This window comes from Maniola hyperantus, chromosome 19 (genome assembly GCF_902806685.2).
Source record: "Maniola hyperantus chromosome 19, iAphHyp1.2, whole genome shotgun sequence".
Lineage (NCBI taxonomy): Eukaryota > Metazoa > Arthropoda > Insecta > Lepidoptera > Nymphalidae > Maniola > Maniola hyperantus.
Window position 1 is genome coordinate 1,542,288 of NC_048554.1, and position 20,095 is coordinate 1,562,382.

At 39.5% G+C, this 20,095-nt stretch overlaps 2 protein-coding genes across 2 annotated transcripts; both read left to right on the forward strand.

The window, feature by feature from the left end:
- The first annotated feature begins 13,199 nt into the window (after nucleotides 1-13,199).
- Nucleotides 13,200-14,622, forward strand: LOC117991011 (uncharacterized). Its single transcript, XM_034978537.2, has 2 exons — nucleotides 13,200-13,636; nucleotides 14,106-14,622. The coding sequence occupies exons 1-2, from the start codon at nucleotides 13,301-13,303 to the stop codon at nucleotides 14,508-14,510; spliced, it is 741 nt and encodes a 246-aa protein (XP_034834428.1). The 5' UTR covers nucleotides 13,200-13,300; the 3' UTR covers nucleotides 14,511-14,622.
- A 2,678-nt stretch (nucleotides 14,623-17,300) lies between these two features.
- Nucleotides 17,301-19,703, forward strand: LOC117991445 (uncharacterized). The gene is made up of 2 exons (XM_034979043.2): nucleotides 17,301-17,757; nucleotides 18,262-19,703. Exons 1-2 carry the CDS (start codon nucleotides 17,425-17,427, stop codon nucleotides 18,649-18,651), a joined length of 723 nt encoding a protein of 240 aa, XP_034834934.2. The 5' UTR covers nucleotides 17,301-17,424; the 3' UTR covers nucleotides 18,652-19,703.
- Nucleotides 19,704-20,095: the final 392 nt, after the last annotated feature.

Sequence of the window (20,095 nt, forward strand, 5' to 3'; positions counted from 1 at the left end):
TAGGTAATAAAATATACATTTTGATGGTCGATTGTTGGATTTGTATGATGATATATAGTGGTGATAATTTTTACGCTTATTTAAAACTAAAGCTACGACGGTTCCAAACGCGCCCAGGTCTGAGAAGAGCCCACAACAAACTCAGCCGGGTATTTTTTTTACCTAAAAGTGTGTGTCAATTAAACGTAGGAGAAAACATAACAAAAAATATAAATAAACACGACACTTCTTTTCAAAGACGAAGTCAAAGGAAAAACTGCAGTAAAGATTTATGTAAAGAGAAAAATCTCTTAAATTAACTCGGAAAATTAGTTGTGAACTTGCTCAAAAGAGCTTCTAGGCGTTTCGTTTAGTGCAATGACGTCACAACCTCTCTAAGTCTCTAGCCAGTAAAAACTTTCCCTTTGCCTTTTCTCTTTCACATTACGTGGAGTTGACGATGAATTTTTTTATCACAGCAGATGGAAAAGTTCATAATTAAATATAATGTGTATTTTAAGGAAAATTTGTTTGTTGGTTTGGCCCATATCCGTCCCTGGGATGCTATCGCAATGTAAGCTATTTGGTGACTTTGTCAAAAACCGTGAAATACCAGAACACACACAGAAATTACCTAGTTTCTAGAAAGAGATTAGTTGAATAATTAAATGAGAACCAAACTATAGGTTCGTCATCATCATGATCAACCCATCACCGGCTCACTACAGAGCACGGGTGTGTAGAGCAGAGTGAGAAGGGTTTTGGGCATGGTCTGCCACGCTGGCCAAGTGCGGATTGGAAGACTTCACACACCTTTGAAAACATTATGGAGAACTCTCAGGCATGGAGGTTTCCTCACGATGTTTTTCTTCAACATTAAAGCAAGTGATATCTACCTATTTAATTACTTAAAACGCACATAACTCCGAAAAGTTAGAGATCGAACCTCCGACTTCCAATTAGGAGGCGGACGTCCTAACCACTAGGCTATCACAGCTTATTTAGCAAACTATAGGTTACGGTAGGCTAAATCTTTGGTTATTTCAGTAAAAAACTTATAGCGTTCATCCGAATTCATCGTGGTTATACTGGCTACCCACGGTGTGTGATTCTACGGATTATCACGCACGACCACTTGTAACTCTACCGGGGCCTACCTAATGAATTTACCCTACCTCATATACTGATCTACCTAAAGAATACGCTTCCTATTTCATATCTTTTAGTGGCACGCGTATCATCTAACAGTAGAAACCTTTTAACATGTTGTGAACGCAATAACCCAAGGACGTTTAGAGTATCAGAAATAGTGAGTTCATCAGACCTAACGGACCTTACGGGGTATGAGCTGAGGAAGTGGGCATTCACGTATTGAATGCTCAAATGACTGTAGGTGTTCGGGCTTTGAAGGTATGTATTCACGCATAGAAACTAACACATTATTTTGGAACGTGCGTTCGTGTATAGGAGTTGTCTGGTCGATCATTCAGTTGTTCGCGTATTGAATACCAAATGTCTACCGTGTTCGGGTATAGAATTTAAACCATTGGGGTTTAAGATGTGGGTTCAGCAATTGAGACGTATTAAAAGAAGTGTAATAATATTAGTACCCATACTCAACGTGTGTAAACCTAAATGTAAGCTCTTCCTCCTACTGTAGGAAGAAGAAGCCCTGTGTAATGGCACCATTCACTCCAGTTCGTGTAAAAGGGGTTAGGAGTGAATGATGGTTGAAAGCTCCGCCGCGCCTTCAACGGTGAGCTTCTGCCTTCCCTTGGTATCCTATCACATTAAGAACATAAAATACCAACGAACACGAGCTCCCCCCCCACTACGCGTCATCATTCAAGGGATAGCGCAATGTATGCAAGCATACTGTTAGGAGAGGTGCGTTCCTCTCATGAGATAGCACGGCGCATGCAAGCATACTTTATAGTGGCGTGTTCCACTGTAAATGGTTTGTGTAGTGTGGTGTGGTGTAGGTATATCGATCTCTTAGAGATCTAAAGGATGAGTGGCTTACTCTACGATACCGCCGAAGCAAGCTATAAACGCAGGCCTAACCTCAATCCTTTGTGTGTGAATGAGTGTAATGATCTTAGAGATCTCAAGGATGAGCGGCTTGCACTACGATACCGCCGAAGCAAGTTATAATCGCAGGCCTGACCTCAATCCATTGTGTGAAGGTATGTTGCATTTTATTATTTTTACTTGTAAGTGATAAAGTAGCCCATGCTAGAAATCACTCTAGCAAAAGATTCACAAGCACTGGGGCGCTAGGCTCTCCTTTAGGCAGGATGCACAAACACCAGAGCGCTATGGTCGTCTCTCGCATAGGTGTCTTCAAACGCTAATGCTGGGTTTTTGTATTTTACTTGTAAGTGATAAAGTACTCACGCTAGAAATCACTCTCTAGCAAAAGATTCACAAGCACTGGGGCGCTAGGCTCTCCTTTAGGCAGGATGCACAAACACCAGAGTGCTATGGTCCTCTTTCGCTTAAGTGCTCTCGAACGCTAAAGTTGCTTATGTATTATTTATAAATATCCATCAGAAGAATGCAACGCTCCAAGCAATATTAGGGTAACATAGAGATCAACAGACCTATCTGGTGTCTCTAGTCAATTCAATTCAATGTTTAGACACATGCGTAGCCCAATAGGTAAGGAACGTGTCCCTTTACACACATACCCTTGTAATTTAGCACTCAGAGTGCTCGGTCTCAAGTGATAAGTCATCACTTATTTGTGTACGCTAGAAATCACTATAGTAAAGATTCACAAGCACTGGGCGCTAGGCTCTCCTTTAGGTAGGATGCACAAACACCAGAGTGCTATGTTCCTCTCTCGCTAAAGTGCTCTCGAACGCTAAAGTTGCTTTATGTATTATTTATAAATAGCCATCAGAAGAATGCAACGCTCCAAGCAATATTAGGGTAACATAGAGATCAACAGACCTATCTGGTGTCTCTAGTCAATTCAATTCAATGTTCAGACACATGCGTAGCCCAATAGGTAAGGAACGTGTCCCTTTACACACATACCCTTGTAATTTAGCACTCAGAGTGCTCGGTCTCAAGTGATAAGTCATCACTTATTTGTGTACGCTAGAAATCACTATAGTAAAGATTCACAAGCACTGGGCGCTAGGCTCTCCTTTAGGTAGGATGCACAAACACCAGAGTGCTATGTTCCTCTCTCGCTAAAGTGCTCTCGAACGCTAAATTTGCTTTATGTATTATTTATAAATAGCCATCAGAAGAATGCAACGCTCCAAGCAATATTAGGGTAACATAGAGATCAACAGACCTATCTGGTGTCTCTAGTCAATTCAATTCAATGTTTAGACACATGCGTAGCCCAATAGGTAAGGAACGTGTCCCTTTACACACATACCCTTGTAATTTAGCACTCTAGGCGCTAGGCTCTCCTTTAGGTAGGATGCACAAACACCAGAGTGCTATGTTCCTCTCTCGCTAAAGTGCTCTCGAACGCTAAAGTTGCTTTATGTATTATGCGTGTATTCACTAACCACCATAAGGCGGTTAAGTATTCCAACGAATGTCAGAGTACAAACAGAACAGCAGTATTACCTGCCCTCTGTGATCGGTAGTTATTAAAGTATGCTAGAATCAGCTCAGCAAAGGATTCACAAAGCGCCAAGTGGCGCCATTAATGGCACTAGGGTTCTCCTTCGCATAATCATCTTCCAACGCACTCCAACGTATACCAGCAAATAGATCGAAAGTAAACACAGAGTACAACTCCGTCTGCCAGCTCAAGCAAGGATTTACCGAGTATCCTAAAGGACGCGCGGTTCACCTCGCCTAAGCAGCCACATTACCAGATCAATCATGAATCGCTTTTAGACTTTAGAAGTATCGCCCCTATAACATAAGAAAAGTATCCTTGTACTTAAAGTGGTCCCATTCTCAAATTTTCTTACTTGAGTATAAATCTTATGTGTCGTCCAGCACATAAGTTTAATTAGATAGATTATATTATCTATTTTTATAACGTCGGTTGAGTTATTACTCAATCCACAATCCGGACGTTATTACGTAACCATTTGCGAGCACACACACCGTTCCGACCGATGGGGTCGAAGCGATGCCGCACGCGCTTTCCAACGAAATATTGATATTTGGATAATATTTATAATTGCACCATCTATTTAAACTGGCTTGTAAGTAATAAGAGCTATGCTCTCAAGTTATAATATTCCAAACTTGGTTTACAATAGAGCCATGCTCCCATGTTTCCACCTACCATAGTGGTGTTCTAATAGACAGCACGTACGATCATGTGCATGCCTGCCCGCTCTTGCGTTCATTTTATAGCACCCTGCTTTGAGACTTTGTATTTACATAAGTGTATAACCTCTGGCTATGCCAGTAAATCCCTGTATTTTACCCCTTTTTTCCACTTAGTGGTAGCATTCAATGTATGGCGCAGCGGACCCAACACGCGCAACACTGATTCGGCATTAGGACATTGACCGCTTGGTCGTTCCTTTCTTCCAATTATTCTCCTTTAGTGAAACAGCGATAGACATAGTGCAAGGTGTCACCGACAAGCACGTCTACCGTCTTAGACAACCTCACCTCCATATCATTCAACTAGTTGCACCTTAGGGAAAAAATAGCGATAGACATAGTGCAAAGTGCCACCGACAAGCACGTCTACCGTCTTAGACAACCTCACCTCCATATCATTCAACTATTTTATAATTCCACAGACCTGTTTAAATGAAGACTATGTCCTCTATAAGAACACTTAATACAAGCACCCATTTCCACAAATATTTCCACCACACGAGCGCTAGACTGCACGCACCTTAGTGCGCGCATGTCCCGCCTCGCCTCTACTCATTATAGTTTCACAGACCTGTTTAATTGAAGACTATGTCTTCCTCCATAAGAGCACTTAATGCAAGCACCCATTTCCACAAATATTTCCACCACACGAGCGCTAGGCTGCACGCACCTTAGTGCGCGCATGTCCCGCCTCGCCTCTACTCATTATAGTTTCACAGACCTGTTTAATTGAAGACTATGTCTTCCTCCATAAGAGCACTTAATGCAAGCACCCATTTCCACAAATATTTCCACCACACGAGCGCTAGGCTGCACGCACCTTAGTGCGCGCATGTCCCGCCTCGCCTCTACTCATTATAGGTGTCTACCACTATGGTCCTCGTCAGCGTGTTAGAGTCTACGAACGTTAAGTGCTCGCACTTCCATTACACTCACACACAAGAAGCCATATGGTCGACCACCAGTTAATTGCTCAGCCCTCGCGGACCACCCCTTGCAATGATAAGGGAATTTGTTCTTTCACATAAGTGTTCGAACTGTGGCCCAACGCAGTAGAGAAAACTAATGTCAAGTGTTTGATTTTGATTCTAACTCCCGCGACCGTCTGGTCCGCAGGCTCCAACCGACTAGAGACAGTTTTCCTCGATAGACTACATTGACTGGCGGCTGTATGAAAACCTAAATAAAAACCGAATTTCTCATGCACCGACTAGACTGACTGACTTACATTGATAAAAAAAATTATATACATAATTTTTTTTTTTTTTTTTTTTTTTTTTTTTTTTTTTTTTTTTTTTTTTTTTTTTTTTTTTTTTTTTTTTTTCAAATTTTTTTTTTTTTTTTTTTAAGGTCCCTATGTTGTATGTAGGCTATGTTCGTTACACACTGAACCCGTAGTACAAGATTTTACGTCTCACCAAACCAAACCAAATTCGAGAGTCAAAATACTTCCGCGTTACAGTAAAATGGACCTAAACAGCCATGAATTGAAGTCAAATATTCAATGCCACTGATTTTAATTTCGCAATGTTTCCGCTTGGAGCGCTGGCTGTAGAAGTGCAGACAAACTTGAGCTTTAAAACAAGGCATTTAAGATCCAGTTTACTGTAACGCGGAAGTATTTCGACTCTCGAATTTGGTTTGGTTTGGTGAGACGTAAAATCTTGTACTACGGGTACTGAGCTCGGATGACGACGACGACGTGTCTGCACTACGGGCAATACTCTTCCCATGTTGCGACGGTGAGGGCTGGTCCGCGTCCATTCGCAATGTCACGCACCGTGAGAAGCCAGCATGAGAACCTATTTTACCTACCTCCATCCACTAATTTTATTGTTTGAAGTTAGTCATAGCGAAAATATGCTCGAGGCGATACTTATACTAAGTATAAGTAGATACATATTTATGGTTAGAGTTTACCTTAACAGCATTATTTAAAATCCATAATTTATATGCAGATAAGGGACTCCGCGAAGCTTGAAAAGGCGTTGAAACAATTTCTGTGCAAATCATTTAATTTTAAAACGTTTTCATTACAGACACGGCGCCGTTTTGACGGACCGTTGAATTGATATTATATCGGTTATCGCTATTAGAGGAGACCGATATTGGCTGTTGTCAGATAAAAATCGGTCTTTTGAAGTTTTTTTTTCAAGCTAAAAAACCGGTCAAGTGCGAGTCGGGCGCGCACGAATGGTTCCTAGTGGAAGGCTTCAGCCGTGGCTATAGTTACCATCCTACCGGCAAAGCCGTACCGCCAAGCGATTTAGCGTTCCGGTACGATGCCGTGTAGAAACCAAAGGGGTGTGGCTGCCATACACCTTCCGGGTTAGCCCGCTTCCATCTTAGTCTGCTTACTTACCACCAGGTGAGATTGCAATCAAGGGCTAACTTGAATTTGAATAATAATTAAAAAAACTTTATTTATTAAAAATGTGCTTTTTAATAAGTAAAAAATCCGTGAACCTGACATTAACTTAGATCTCTTACGATTAGACAAGTACTCTAATTAGGCAATTAAATATTCGTGAGGAAACCTTCCTGAGAGTTCTCCATAATGTTCTAAAAGCAAGTCTGCCAATCCACTGCTGCAGCATGGCAGACTATGCCCTTCTGATTCTGAGAGGACACCCGTGATGGGTTGATCATGATGATGATGCAGAACAACACACACTCGTACAGTACGCGGCAGAAAATAATGTACATCGATCTTTAGAAGGAGATAGCGAATTGGTACAGCATTAAGACAGGTTGAGACCGACAAAACGTCATAGAGGAATGTTATGAGTGACAGAGACAACGCTCTGCAAAGCCGAAATGTCGAAAGGCCGATGTACATTATTTTCCGCCGCGTACTGTACGAGTGTGTGTGGTAGCCTAGTGGTTAGGACGTCCGCCTTCTAATAAATAAATAAAACCTGCATGCCTGAGAGTTCTCCATAATGTGCTCAAAGGTGTGTGAAGTCTACCAATCAGCACATGGTCAGCGTGGTAGACTATGGCCAAAACCCTTCTCACTCTGAGAGGAGACCCGTGCTCTGTAGTGAGCCGGCGATGGGTTGATCATGATGATGATGATGACTGTACCAGTACTTTAGCATCCATTGCTGAACCATTAAAAAATATTATTATTTTACTCCCTTTATAACCTCTCGCACTGCCAAGGGTGACTGGTAGAGATCTCTCATAGAGATAAGTGCTTCCCTGTCCACTTTTGCTCTCTTTTTCTCTTTACTGTAAATGTTTTTGGTACAAATAAAAAATAAATAAAATATCTTTTGTCCAAACATTAGATCCAAGATGTCGTCTTTCCAAATGTTGGTCGTTTCGACAAATTGACCGAAAGATTGGAGCGAAAATTTCCGTTAATAGCATTGAAACGGGCACATCTGTCGGTGAGGCGCTAACAGTTTGTTTTTATGGAAATTGTACCGTTGCCCTTTCCGCTTACGATAAGGAAACCAAACACCCACCTTACGCCACTAATTGGAAGGCTGGACACAATATGAGCTTCGCATGTATTTCGTGACTGTGCATCCCACAATAATAATATATCAAGGAATTTCATAGGTAAAACGTCGTATGTCGAACCACCCTCGATATTGCATCACATTTTAATGATTATATTCTCTTTAAAGGTAATGTTAAAAAGTCTATCTCTAGTCTATAAAACATACAGAAAAACTTATCACAAAAAAATTTATATTTACAAAAAATATACGCCGTCCAAATGGTCATTTATGGGCATTGTACCCAAAACACTGGCGCTATTACCTCGCTGAACGGCAAGGCTCAACCGTTGAGCGAAATAAGCACCAGCTCTTGGGTCACCAGACGCGTGGATCAGCTTTATAAAAGCTTTCGTGTCCGATGACCATGGGCCCAGAGTCTCAAACGCAAGCGCCGCAAATACATAGTCCTTACTAATTCTCTTTGATTTTAATTTTAATTTTGGCAGTTGCGTTTTTTGCGTTATGCGCGTATTTAATGTCTTTAAAAATGGCACTCAAATGTCTCATCTTAAACCAAGCTTATTTACGCCTCGCGGATATAGATAAGTAGTAGTATCTATACCACCACAAGTAGACATTCAAATACTTAAGTAGACTTTTCAAACTCTTTTAAAATCAAAGATCGGTCTGTTGAATGTGTAATTTATTTTATCTAAGTAAGTAAGTAGGTATAACACGTAAAATTTAAATCCTCGCGCGCCACTTTAACTTTTTGTATCAAATTTCATATACTCAACCGCGACGCATGCGCGAACTGACTTCTTTGATAAAGGACCCCGGATGGGTTCGAAACTAGTCGGGCTAACGTCGACTAAATACGTGAGTAAGCCGGGTGTGAGATATGTATTATATCCATGTCAAAAGTACGATCTTAGTCCTTATTTTAAAGGTGAACCATACTTTTGACATGACAGTAACTGACCCATAAAGTTGGCCCACAAAAATGGCGCGTGAGGAGTAATTTTTTACGGACCATACCATTGATACCGAATCATTTGTACCCTACTTTGGTATACCTACCATTTCTCACAGAATTTGGTATTTTCCATCTGTCTTCGGTGGTCTTCGGTTGTCGCACAATGTTTGTTTATGGGCTAAGGCAGATCTATAAATCGTCGGCTGGTTTGCATAAAAACTTACAGCGACGTGATCTTAGGGTAAAATGATGAATTGAATCGTAAATCTTGTTTTAGTTAGTAGGTACTCCATGTTTTGTTTATATCACAATTTCCATAAAAGACATAAAGTAAAAGCCCCACCATACAAATGAAATACGTAGGTAAAATATACCAACTTAAAGATCTTAATTTATATTTTTTTTGGTAAAACTAGACGATGCCCGCGGTTTAACGACGTGGATTTAAGTAAGTAGATAATAGTTTTTAAGGTTCCGTACCTCAAAAGGAAAAATGGAACCCTTATAGGATCACTTTATTGTCTGTCTGTCTATCTGTCTATGTGTCCGTCATGTCTAGAAAACTATAAAACTATAGGGTACTTCCCGTTGACCTAGAATCATATAATTTGATAGATAGGTAAGTTTTATAGCACAAGTAAAGGAATAATTATCGGAAAACCTAGATTATAACATGGGGTTATTCAAGAGGCGGACTAACAAATTCCTAAAAGGCCGGCAACGCATCGGCGCGGTTCCTCTGGTGCTGCAAATGTTCATGGGCGGCGGTAATCACTTAACATCAGGTGACCCGCCTGCTCGTTTGCTCGCTATATCTATTTAAAAAAAACCGTAAATATGTGGTTACATCCGCGCTTAATAAGCGCTCTACACGTTAATTAGTCATAGATAAACTAACTTACAGTTACAAGATTATTATGAACAAAACTGAATTTGAATACAAGCCGCATTCGCTCTCAAAGGAGCGGGCCCGCTCCATTGACGCCGGCTCATTCCAAATTCATGAAAACAAATTTTATTTGTAAGCTCCGAGATAAAGCACGTGCTTGAATAAACACTACATTGTGGCGGGTAAATGTATTACACCCACGCCTCGAGTGAAAACGGAGAAAAGATGCATACCTTTCTACATGCGGGGATGTATTGTAAGATTTGAATTTTGGACACCCTAAGCCACGCACCGCACACCATACTCCCATGTATACGCACGCACAACGCACGCGAACTCAAGCACCATACACACTCCACACAATCGTTCCTACGCATACTTCACACACGCTTCACACGCGCATAACACACGTCTCACACACAAAATGCATGCACTCGCACACATCACACGCGTGCGTGTCACACACGGACCACACCCACACACTTCACACACGCGCCATACGCGCTCCACACATGCACCACAAGTGCGCTACACACGAACCATACGCACCACACACCCCTCACACCCGCACCACACATGTCCTACGCATACTTCACACACGCTTCCCACGCGCATGACGCACGTCTCACACACAGAATGCATGCACTCGCGCACATCACCCACACACTTCACACACGCGCCATACGCGCTCCACACATGCACCAAACACGCTCCACACGTGCCTTAGGCACGAACCATACGCACCACTCACCCTTCACACACCCTTCACACACGCATCACACACGCTCCACACACTATAAGTACTTAACTAGTATTTTAAGTTTACAAAGGATCGCGAAATGGACGTGAATTTTTATAGAGCCTCATCTTTGTAAACATTCGATGTGTAGTGAAATGTTTGAGATACGAGAACTTGTGAAGGTGTGAGGATCCCTGTGTGAACCGAGAACGAAACATCCGACGGTAAATAGAAACACTTTTGGGCGATTCAGAGACACTATTTCGTGAATAGCTGTAAAGTGAGACAAACACTGATGTAGACTGGAGGTTGTGCGAAGTTCTATTTGCAATGGTTTTATTCGAGTTTACTTATCTAGCAGCTGCTAAAGTGTTTTCCACTTTAACACTACTTACTAGAACTATGACAGAAGTTGCCTAGGCATTAAGTAGGTTAGGTTTTTGATCTATGTATTTACTACGAAATAGGTAGATACTTAGGTAGGTACGTAGGTTTTTAATGAGTTTACTTTATCTTCTGCCAGGATGCATGCGACTTCGTCCGCGTGGCTATAGGGTTTTAAAAATCATGTGGGAACTCTTTGATTTTCCGGGATTCAAAATAGCCTACCTACTTTCATCGCAGCCGCGGCGACTTCGTGGCTTCCACACAAATGACGACTTCCTTGTAACTAGGACTAGTCGACCCGTGCGTAGGGTCTAAGGCGGTGGTGCCTGCGCGTGTTGATTTGACGAAGTTGTACAGGTTTTAGTGTGGAGCGATTACCGTCATAATGCCCACTGTATATTTAGGTATATTGGGGCAAAATAGAGCTTTAGTGATTATTATTGCTGTAATAATTTTAATAATCGGTCTGTACATGTCTATTAGGTGAACTATGGCCGACTGACTATTTATATATATTTTTTTAATTAAATTGTTCACAGAATATTCAGTTAGTTAAGTACATTTAAATACACAGACCACCATCCCCTGGAAACTGTGGAAGTTTATGTGAGAATGGCGAGTTCACCATAATTATATACAAATACAAATGTACATATTAATATCATATCAAGAAAACGCCTGCTATAAATAATACTTACCTACGCCATGTGGAACCACTGAGGCCTTTGCGCCGGAACAACTAACTGCATGTGTTTACAAAGTCAATCTTCAATGTATAAACTTTGTAATGAAACAAAAAGCGAACTTTCAAAAGCGGTCTATATTTTATTCAAAGTTTCAACACAGTTTCAGCTACAAAATGTTCAAGCGAGCCGAAAACTGCGCAATCGATAACTAATTTGAAACAAACTGCGAACTAAAAACATCGAAACAATACTAACTGCTGCAAAATTCATGAAATAGAAGATAAAATAGCGAGCAGAGAAAACTAATCGTACCTACTGCAAGTCCGGAATATTTCCAATAAGAATATAGATACACATATTATGTAATATATTTATAGGAACCTACTAATAGGGTATTGGACTGTAGTAATAAAATGACGAGAAATATTTTTCAGTTTTTTAACATAAAAAAAAATTCTAATTTTAGGGTTCCGTACCTCAAAGGGAAAAACGGAACCCTTATAGATCACTTTGTTGTTAATTGTCTGTCTGTCAAGAAACCTATAGAGTACTTCCCGTTGACCTAGAATTTGCCGCGCTTTTCCAGTCTCTGCCAAACTTTAGGGTAGGTATATACGCGACAGATCGAGATGGCAATCGTGGTGGGAACATGTGGTGGGTACCTGTACACCTGCACAGCACCCGCGCTAACCCGGTGCGGGCGAGCGCGGGTGCTGTGCGAGTCTGTGTGTGCCATCTCGACCTGTCGCTTACTATACCTACCTAGGTATATAGTTAGGTACTTTGAAATTCCATTCCAACCAAAATCCGTATAGGTATACCTACCTATAGCCAAAACCGCACCATATCCTATCGTCGACCCCCGTCTCTCTGCGGTAAGCGGTTTTCCCAAACAAAATAAAACTTTGCGAGCCATGGTTAACCCGAGTCCCGACATAGTCTCGCATCTAGATTCTAGACTTTTTAGGTTTTATGTATTATCTAACAACTAGCTTATGCCCACGACTTCGTCCGCGTGGACTACACAAATTTCAACCCCCTATTTCACCCACTTAAGGTGTTGAATTTTCAAAAATCCTTTCTTAGCCTGATGCCTACGTCATAATAGCTATCTGCATGCCAAATTTCAGCCCGATCCGTCCAGTAGTTTGAACTGTGCGTTGATTGATCAGTCAGTCAGTCAGCTTTTCCTTTATAATTCATTCAAACAAAGAATAGGAATGACCAAAGAGTATTATAATATACAGGGGGAATGACTTTCCGCCATATTGTGACGTCTTAGGTTGAAAATAATTTTGATTCAATGTTTTTAATTTTTTAAATGAAAACATTACAATAAAACTAGCCTTATCTAATTACTATAGAAATGCTAAGAATACTGACTGCATTTCCGCGCTGGACGGCCGTTTTTAATTTAATATTTAGTACCTATTAGATTTTTTACTTAATAATACCAAATCAACAGTATAATTCTATGACTAGGTACTAAACCAATAGTCTCACAACAGGTTAGTAGGTACCAAACTTTAGTGTTTCAGTAGTTAACTACTTTTTACTTTTTCTAAAGTCGAAATTTTTAGAAAGTAGAAGCCAGAAGGTAGGGTAGTTTATAAAAAAATATACGCAAACTTTTCATATTATGATGAAAGACTCGAGTCAAACGATTTCTACTCGATTTTACACTCTCGCTTAATGTCTAAAACCAGCTTAAGAGATTTCTATTTAAAAAAATCTTGTCTTTGGCTTTATCAATGTCAAAAGTCAACGTCAGATTGACAACAGCCAATGTTTATTGTTTTTTTTACTTGAGGGTTTCGATGTTTTCAAAAAAATATTCAATTTATTTTAATTTTTAGCTAGTTAATATAAATTTTAATAATGCGTTGGAACGAATCTGCTACGCTTGAGTTCGTGAGATTATACTTAAAACACGAATGCCTCTGGGATCCTAACAACCCGGGCTACAAGTTAAAACACCGAAGGGATTCAGCGTACTTAGAAATATGTTCAGAGTTCAAATCTATAAAAACGCTAACAATACCAGAGGTGAAAATGAAAATTAAGAATTTAAGGACAACGTACATTCAGCAAGTGCACAAAATACTGCAGAAATCTAGTCCCGACTGTATATACGAGCCGTCTTTAGTTTGGTTCAATGAAATGGATCGATGTTTAAAACATATTCCTACTAACCGGCATTTATCTTCTTATAATGTAAGTAATATTTTTATTAAGCTTTTCTATAATGAGGTGGTTCATATAGCTCCATTTGTAGCTAATGTGAAACACCTTAGAAATTCTTATTAGAATCAGTTATAGTTAGGTACTATTTTTAGTTTGTAAACAACAAGCTCTGGTGATATTCTGTCTTTACTTTAATAAACCCATGCCCGAATGAATTTTCGAAAAGAGTAACCACCAAGTTTTTTGCTGGTTCTTATAAAAATAAATAAAGGTTTATTCACTGTATAAGTGTAAGCATTCCAAACCTGTGGAAGATAATATTCAAATATTTAAAAGCACTTTCTAGTTGAATAAAAAAATTACTAATATATTCGGACATTTTTGCTAAGTTATTAGTTGTAATCTTATGATATCTTTTTTTTATTGGTTATCCAATTAAAAAAAGAGAACAATAAAATAAATATGAAAGAGAATTTATTGGGTTTTCCTTTTCTGTCAGAGTCAAGAAACACCAGAGGTAGATTCTTCAAGTCATATATGGGTGAATCAAGAAGCTCAGGACAATCCAGAGGAAGACTGCCACCCTGACCCCCTTGTACCAAATTCAGACGATGAGTATGACTCTTTAAAAACGGAGTCATCACCTATAATTAAAGTAGAAAGGTCTGCGTCCCCACTTCCTACCAAGAAAATAAAAAAGAAAAAATTGAAACACAGAAATCATTCAATTCAAAATTTAGAAGATTCTCCATTTGAAAGAATGCAAGAGGATGAATTTGATATTTACGGCAAATACATCGCTTCACAATTAAGAAAAATGAATTTACAGAAAGCTTTGAGGCTTCAGTTGGAGATACAGAGTTTAGTTAGCGAAGCCAGGATATCAGATATTGGTAGTGATTAGATTATGTTGTTATTTTAAGATACTAAGTTATTACGTCTTACGTATTCTAATGCTCAGTTAACTGTATTTTCCCAAGATCTTGAAAAGTTATAAAGAAAGTATAGAAACAGCATGCGGATAGTGTCATTTTTTCACCTATCAATCAATCTTTTATGGGATTACGTAACAGAGAGCACTATACTGACTAGTACGCGACAGGTTGAGATGGCAATCGGGGTATGAGGCAGGGGGACGTCGCGCACTCGCCGCCATCCGAGTGATCCCGCACCGTATTAGCGTGGAGCATGTGCGAGGCGTCCCCACTCCCCATCTCGACCTCATTCCGCGGATAGGATGGTGAAGATTTACTTCAACAAAGTTCAAAAATCAGTACCCTTATTATAAAATAAATGTGAAATTGTGTTTGTTTGTCCTTCAATCACGTCGCAACGGATTGACGTGATTTTTTGCATGGGTATAGATAAAGACCTGGAGAGTGACTACTTTTTATCCCGGAAAATTAAAGTGTTCCCACGGGATTTTTAAAAAAACCTGATTCCACGCGAACGAAGTCGCGGGCATTAGCTAGTATAACATAAAATTTGAACGACGTCAGCCAATCAGAGGTGATTACGATCGTGACGTATTTAGCTGTCATTTTATTTTAATACCGTAATCGAGCAACGGTCGATCAATATTTGATGCATCGACATTTTAGATCTCGATAGTTCTCGAAAACCATTGAGAGATTTGAACAATCGATTAAACACCTCGTCAATCGTGAATGGGCATCACTACCTTTGAATTCTCTTCGGTTTTACTTTTTTTATGCTGTGTCTGTGCTCCAGCTCGGTGGTCATAGAGATGGTTGTCTTGGCTTATCTTATCTTACAGTTCGACAAGGCTATCTTGGCGCGCGGTGAAAATCGGAACTAACGTTGCCGTCAAGTGTCCCGTTCCCATTTGTTCTTATTTGAATATTCCAGAATCTATCTCTATGTCCAGAATACTCCAATATTCTAAGCCTTTGTTCACCAACAGCGCCCCTCTGTCAATGTCATTCAAGTCCCAAGCGAGCCTTGTCGCACTGTATTATCTTTGGTCTTGTCTTGGCCCTTGGCCACAGATCACTATATTATACTACCTAAATCGTGCTAAATCTATCTCTATGTGCTAAATAGTCTTTTAGGGAGTGAAAGTCCTACTGAAAGCCATAAAGCAAAAGAAGAAGTCTTGGCCATAGAGTAAAGTAATATAAGAGTAATATAGACTCATACCGTAGATAGAATAATATGTAGATTTAAGTACTGTGTAACCGCGTATGAGATAGCGATAGCACGACGTAACAATGAATAACACGACAATTATTACCATTGTTTAGTAGTCAAATATTTGTATTAACCAATCAACAATATTTGTATTAAACGTTTTTTATATGAAAATAAGTAAATAACTCATGAGAAATACAATTACACCACAAATTTTCAAAGTTTGTTTCGCAACTAAATAGTATGTATGTAAGTTGTGTGTAGCTCTTCCGGCTTTTCTGTCCTCTGTGCATAGTATAAAAGAGCTTAGCTCTCAAATTCTCAAATCCAATTCATCATTGACCTATGCCGCAGAGGCCCTAGAGAGTTGGAAGGTCAGATGTCCCAATGTCGACATCCCGAAGGAACGTACTACACAAAAACTTTGGGATTTGCCATTGGTTCAACTGACACATACGAATTTGGTTCAAAATCTTACAAGTGACAGAGATCGTGCCAGGCTTCTAGCATTATCCGAAAAGGAATCTGGGTATTGGCTGCATGCCTTGCCATCAAAAAATCTCGGCACACTTTTAGATAACGAAAGTTTTCGTGTGGCTCTAGGTCTCAGATTGGGAACACCACTGTGCCATCAGCACAGATGTCCGTGTGGAAAAGAGGTTGATAAATTTGGAATCCACGGACTCTCTTGCCAAAGGAGCTCCGGTAGGCTGTTTAGGCATGGCTCTCTTAACGATACAATTAAAAGAGCTCTTGCCACCATAAATATTCCTGCGCTCATTGAGCCGGCAGGGATTAGTCGGGATGATGGCAAGAGACCTGATGGATTGACGCTGGTTCCCTGGGAACGGGGACGGGCGCTAATGTGGGACGCAACTTGCGTTGACACATTGGCCCCGTGTCATATCAGGAAGACAGCATCAAGACCGGGAGCCGCAGCAGAAACAGCTGAAAACGGCAAGCGGCGCAAGTATGCCTCTCTTATAGAGAGTTACATTTTTGTGCCGTTTGCCGTGGAGACCCTGGGGCCATGGAGTCTTAGTGCTAAAAATTTTTTACGAGACATTTCACCGCGATTAATAGCCTCAACTGGTGACAGAAGGGCTGGCTCATTTTTTGCGCAGCGGATCAGCCTGGCTGTCCAGCGCGGAAATGCAGCCAGTATTCTTGGCACCATTCCACGCGGTCATGATTTATATAGTAATTAGATAAGATATAGTAAATACATAAGTTTTATTGTATTAAAAAAAAAAAAAAAACTTTATGTTTAATAAGACAAAGCTATAATAAAAAAGTTGTATGTATTCTTGAAAAAAACCAGTTACACGATAAGGGACAAAAAATAGGTTAGCTGCGTCTCTGTTTATCACATTAGTAACTTCATCTGTTCTCTCTTTTTAGTGTGATTGAGAAAGCAAACGTTCTTGTACCTTTATTACTCTATCTACGACTCATACAAATAGTAATACTAAATGTATTCTGTGGTATTCTGGTCACAGTCCGTATATTATTATACTCTTTGGTCCGTATTCTGGTATTCTCAGGTATTCTGTGTCTTGGCCTCTGTTTATTTTGGAATCACAAAAATTAATAAATAAATAAAATATTTATTATACATAAAACCGTAACCGAAGCAGACTAGGATATTCAGTAGATATCTATTGAAAATGAAGTTCAGTGAGAGGGAAACTTATCAATTTGTGAAAGCATATTTTAGCCAAGAAAGTTTATGGAATACTAAACATTTAGCGTACAAATCGAATGAGAGAAGATTGATTGCATACAAAGGTGTGATCGACGAGTTTAAGAAGACCACTGGTATAAACCTCACGCTCACTGAACTGAGAACGAAAATAAAGAATCTAAAGTCGACATATGCACAGGAATTGGACAAAATAAGGCGAAGGTCCAGCGCAGAATACACGTACAAGCCTGCAATGAAATGGTTCGCAGTTTGGCACAAATACATTCAGGCTAAAAAAGTTGCTGCTTCTTTGGATGTAAGTATTTCTTCTTTGGTTTCTAAATTCCTAAGTTAAGGGCAGAGAGCAAACATCACTGTTCTGTTCCATCTCTGCATGTCAACAGATGCAATAGCTCACTTTAGAAAAGACAAATCTGAGCTGTACCCATGATCATAATATTATCATATCAGGTTTGTTTTGATTGTTTCCTGTGGGTTCCAGAGTATATTAGCAAGCTATAAAGAGCTAATGCAGCTTATTTAATTTTCTTTTCTCCATTTAACGACAACTCAATAACGTCATAAAATGCCCAGTTCCTTCAGTGTCGTTATATAGAGTTTATACTGTACTAACTACTAGCTGATGCCCGCGACTTCGCCCGCGTGGAATTCGGTTTTTTTAAATCCTGTGGAAACTTTGATTTTCTGGGATAAAAAATAGCTTATGTCACTCTCCAGGTCTTTATCTATACCCATGCAAAAAATTACGACAAACAAACACACTTTTGCATTTATAATAAGGGTACTGATTTGATTGCAGGAATCAAACACAACTGACGACGAAAACCAAAAAACGTGGCTGCCTGTGGAAGATGACAACTCCGTTGACCCATTCGAGTCAAACCAGAGCAATGAATTTGTCATGGTCATCAAACCGGAACTCAAGTCAAAACAAGACGAATCAAACTCATACCAAAGGATCAGAAGGAATTTAGAACATAGTACTAGTACGCAAATGTCAGATATGACCACAGATTACTTGAACACAGGAAACATAATGAAAGACGATGAATTTGACATTTACGGCAAATATATCGCGTCACAGTTGAGGAACATGGATATACAACGCGCCCTGACTTTACAAATAGAAATTCAAAATCTAGTGAGCGGTGCTAGGCTGGCGGATTTGAATGAACGTATTTCTAGTTAGGTAAATATTACATTGCAGTCCTGTGAAGTATTATTTTATTCAAATTCATTTGAATTCAAACATGACGGATGTTTCTCCAAACATGATTCCTGTGCAACTGTACAAGTAGTCATGTTAAACGTGGCTAATATTTAGTTAAAAAAGGAACCAACTAGAGTCTAGACCCGTGGTCGTCAAACTGCGGCCCCCGGGCCGCATGCGGCCCGCGGCATACCAAATAATTTTACAAAAAATACTACTTAATTATACCTACGATTAAGTATCGCAATCAACATTTTAAAAAAAATATCGCAATCGCCTTCCAGTCATAAATAAGACACTATGAGGATTATCATAATTCGTGAATTGTAAACTTTTTTTATTTATTACTTAAGTGCCTAACTACCTTAAAATAAAATGTGTTTTTCTTTGTACCTAACCAAAATCTCAAATAAACATTTTTGTTTTTATTTACCTACATTCACTTGCACCCGCATTGCTAGTTTTCACATAGGTACAATTCACAAGTGTACGGCCCTCAGTACTATCTCACATTGTCCTATGTGGCCCTTGACCAAAAAAGTGTGACGACCACTGGTCTAGACTATCAATTTTATTGTGGAAGTTTCGTTTTCCACTGATAAAATAATCGACGCGAAATGTGCTCCAGTTAGTTTATAAGTTTGTATGTACATGTAGTTCATTTTATTTTATTTTAATTTATATAATGGTATATTTTATTTTATGAATAATATTATGTATACTGGGTTCTTTGCTTTTAATAAAAAACTTTATTATTATTATTATTATAAATCTCAATCTTGTTCGACATAAGTTCATCCTAAATAATTATAATTATTATAGAGCGGCAGAGAGTAATGTACATCGGCCTTTAGATGCCTTTACATGACATTTAGGCTTTATAGAGCGTTGTCTCTGCCACTCATACCTATATGACGTTTTGTCAGTCTCAATGACAGAGAAAATGCTTAACAAATCTGCTATCTCCATGTAAAGGTCGATGTATATTACTTTTTGCCGCGTACTATAAAATGTTTTTTTTTAAATAAAATTGAAAGTACAATAAAAGTTTCTTATTTATTCAAACATTTTTATAACCTACGTTTATAACATTGTCATCTCATCGGGAATTCGATCCTGTGCACGCACCTCTAACTTTTTGGAGTTATGCAACACATTGTGAAGACAGCTTCAGGCCTGAGAGTTCTCTCCACAATGTTCTCAAAGGAGTGTGAAGTTTGTTAATCCGTACTGGACCAGAGTGGCAGACTATGGCCTAAAGTTTACGCCATAGTCTGCCACTCTGGTCCAGTATGGATTTGACCCTAAACCCTTCTCATTCGACCTGTACAAGTCCCGCAAATTTCTAATGCGCGTTGCCGCCATTTAAATGCCGTCAACACTAGACTGAAGTTTTGAGCTGATGATATATTTTTGTTTCGGC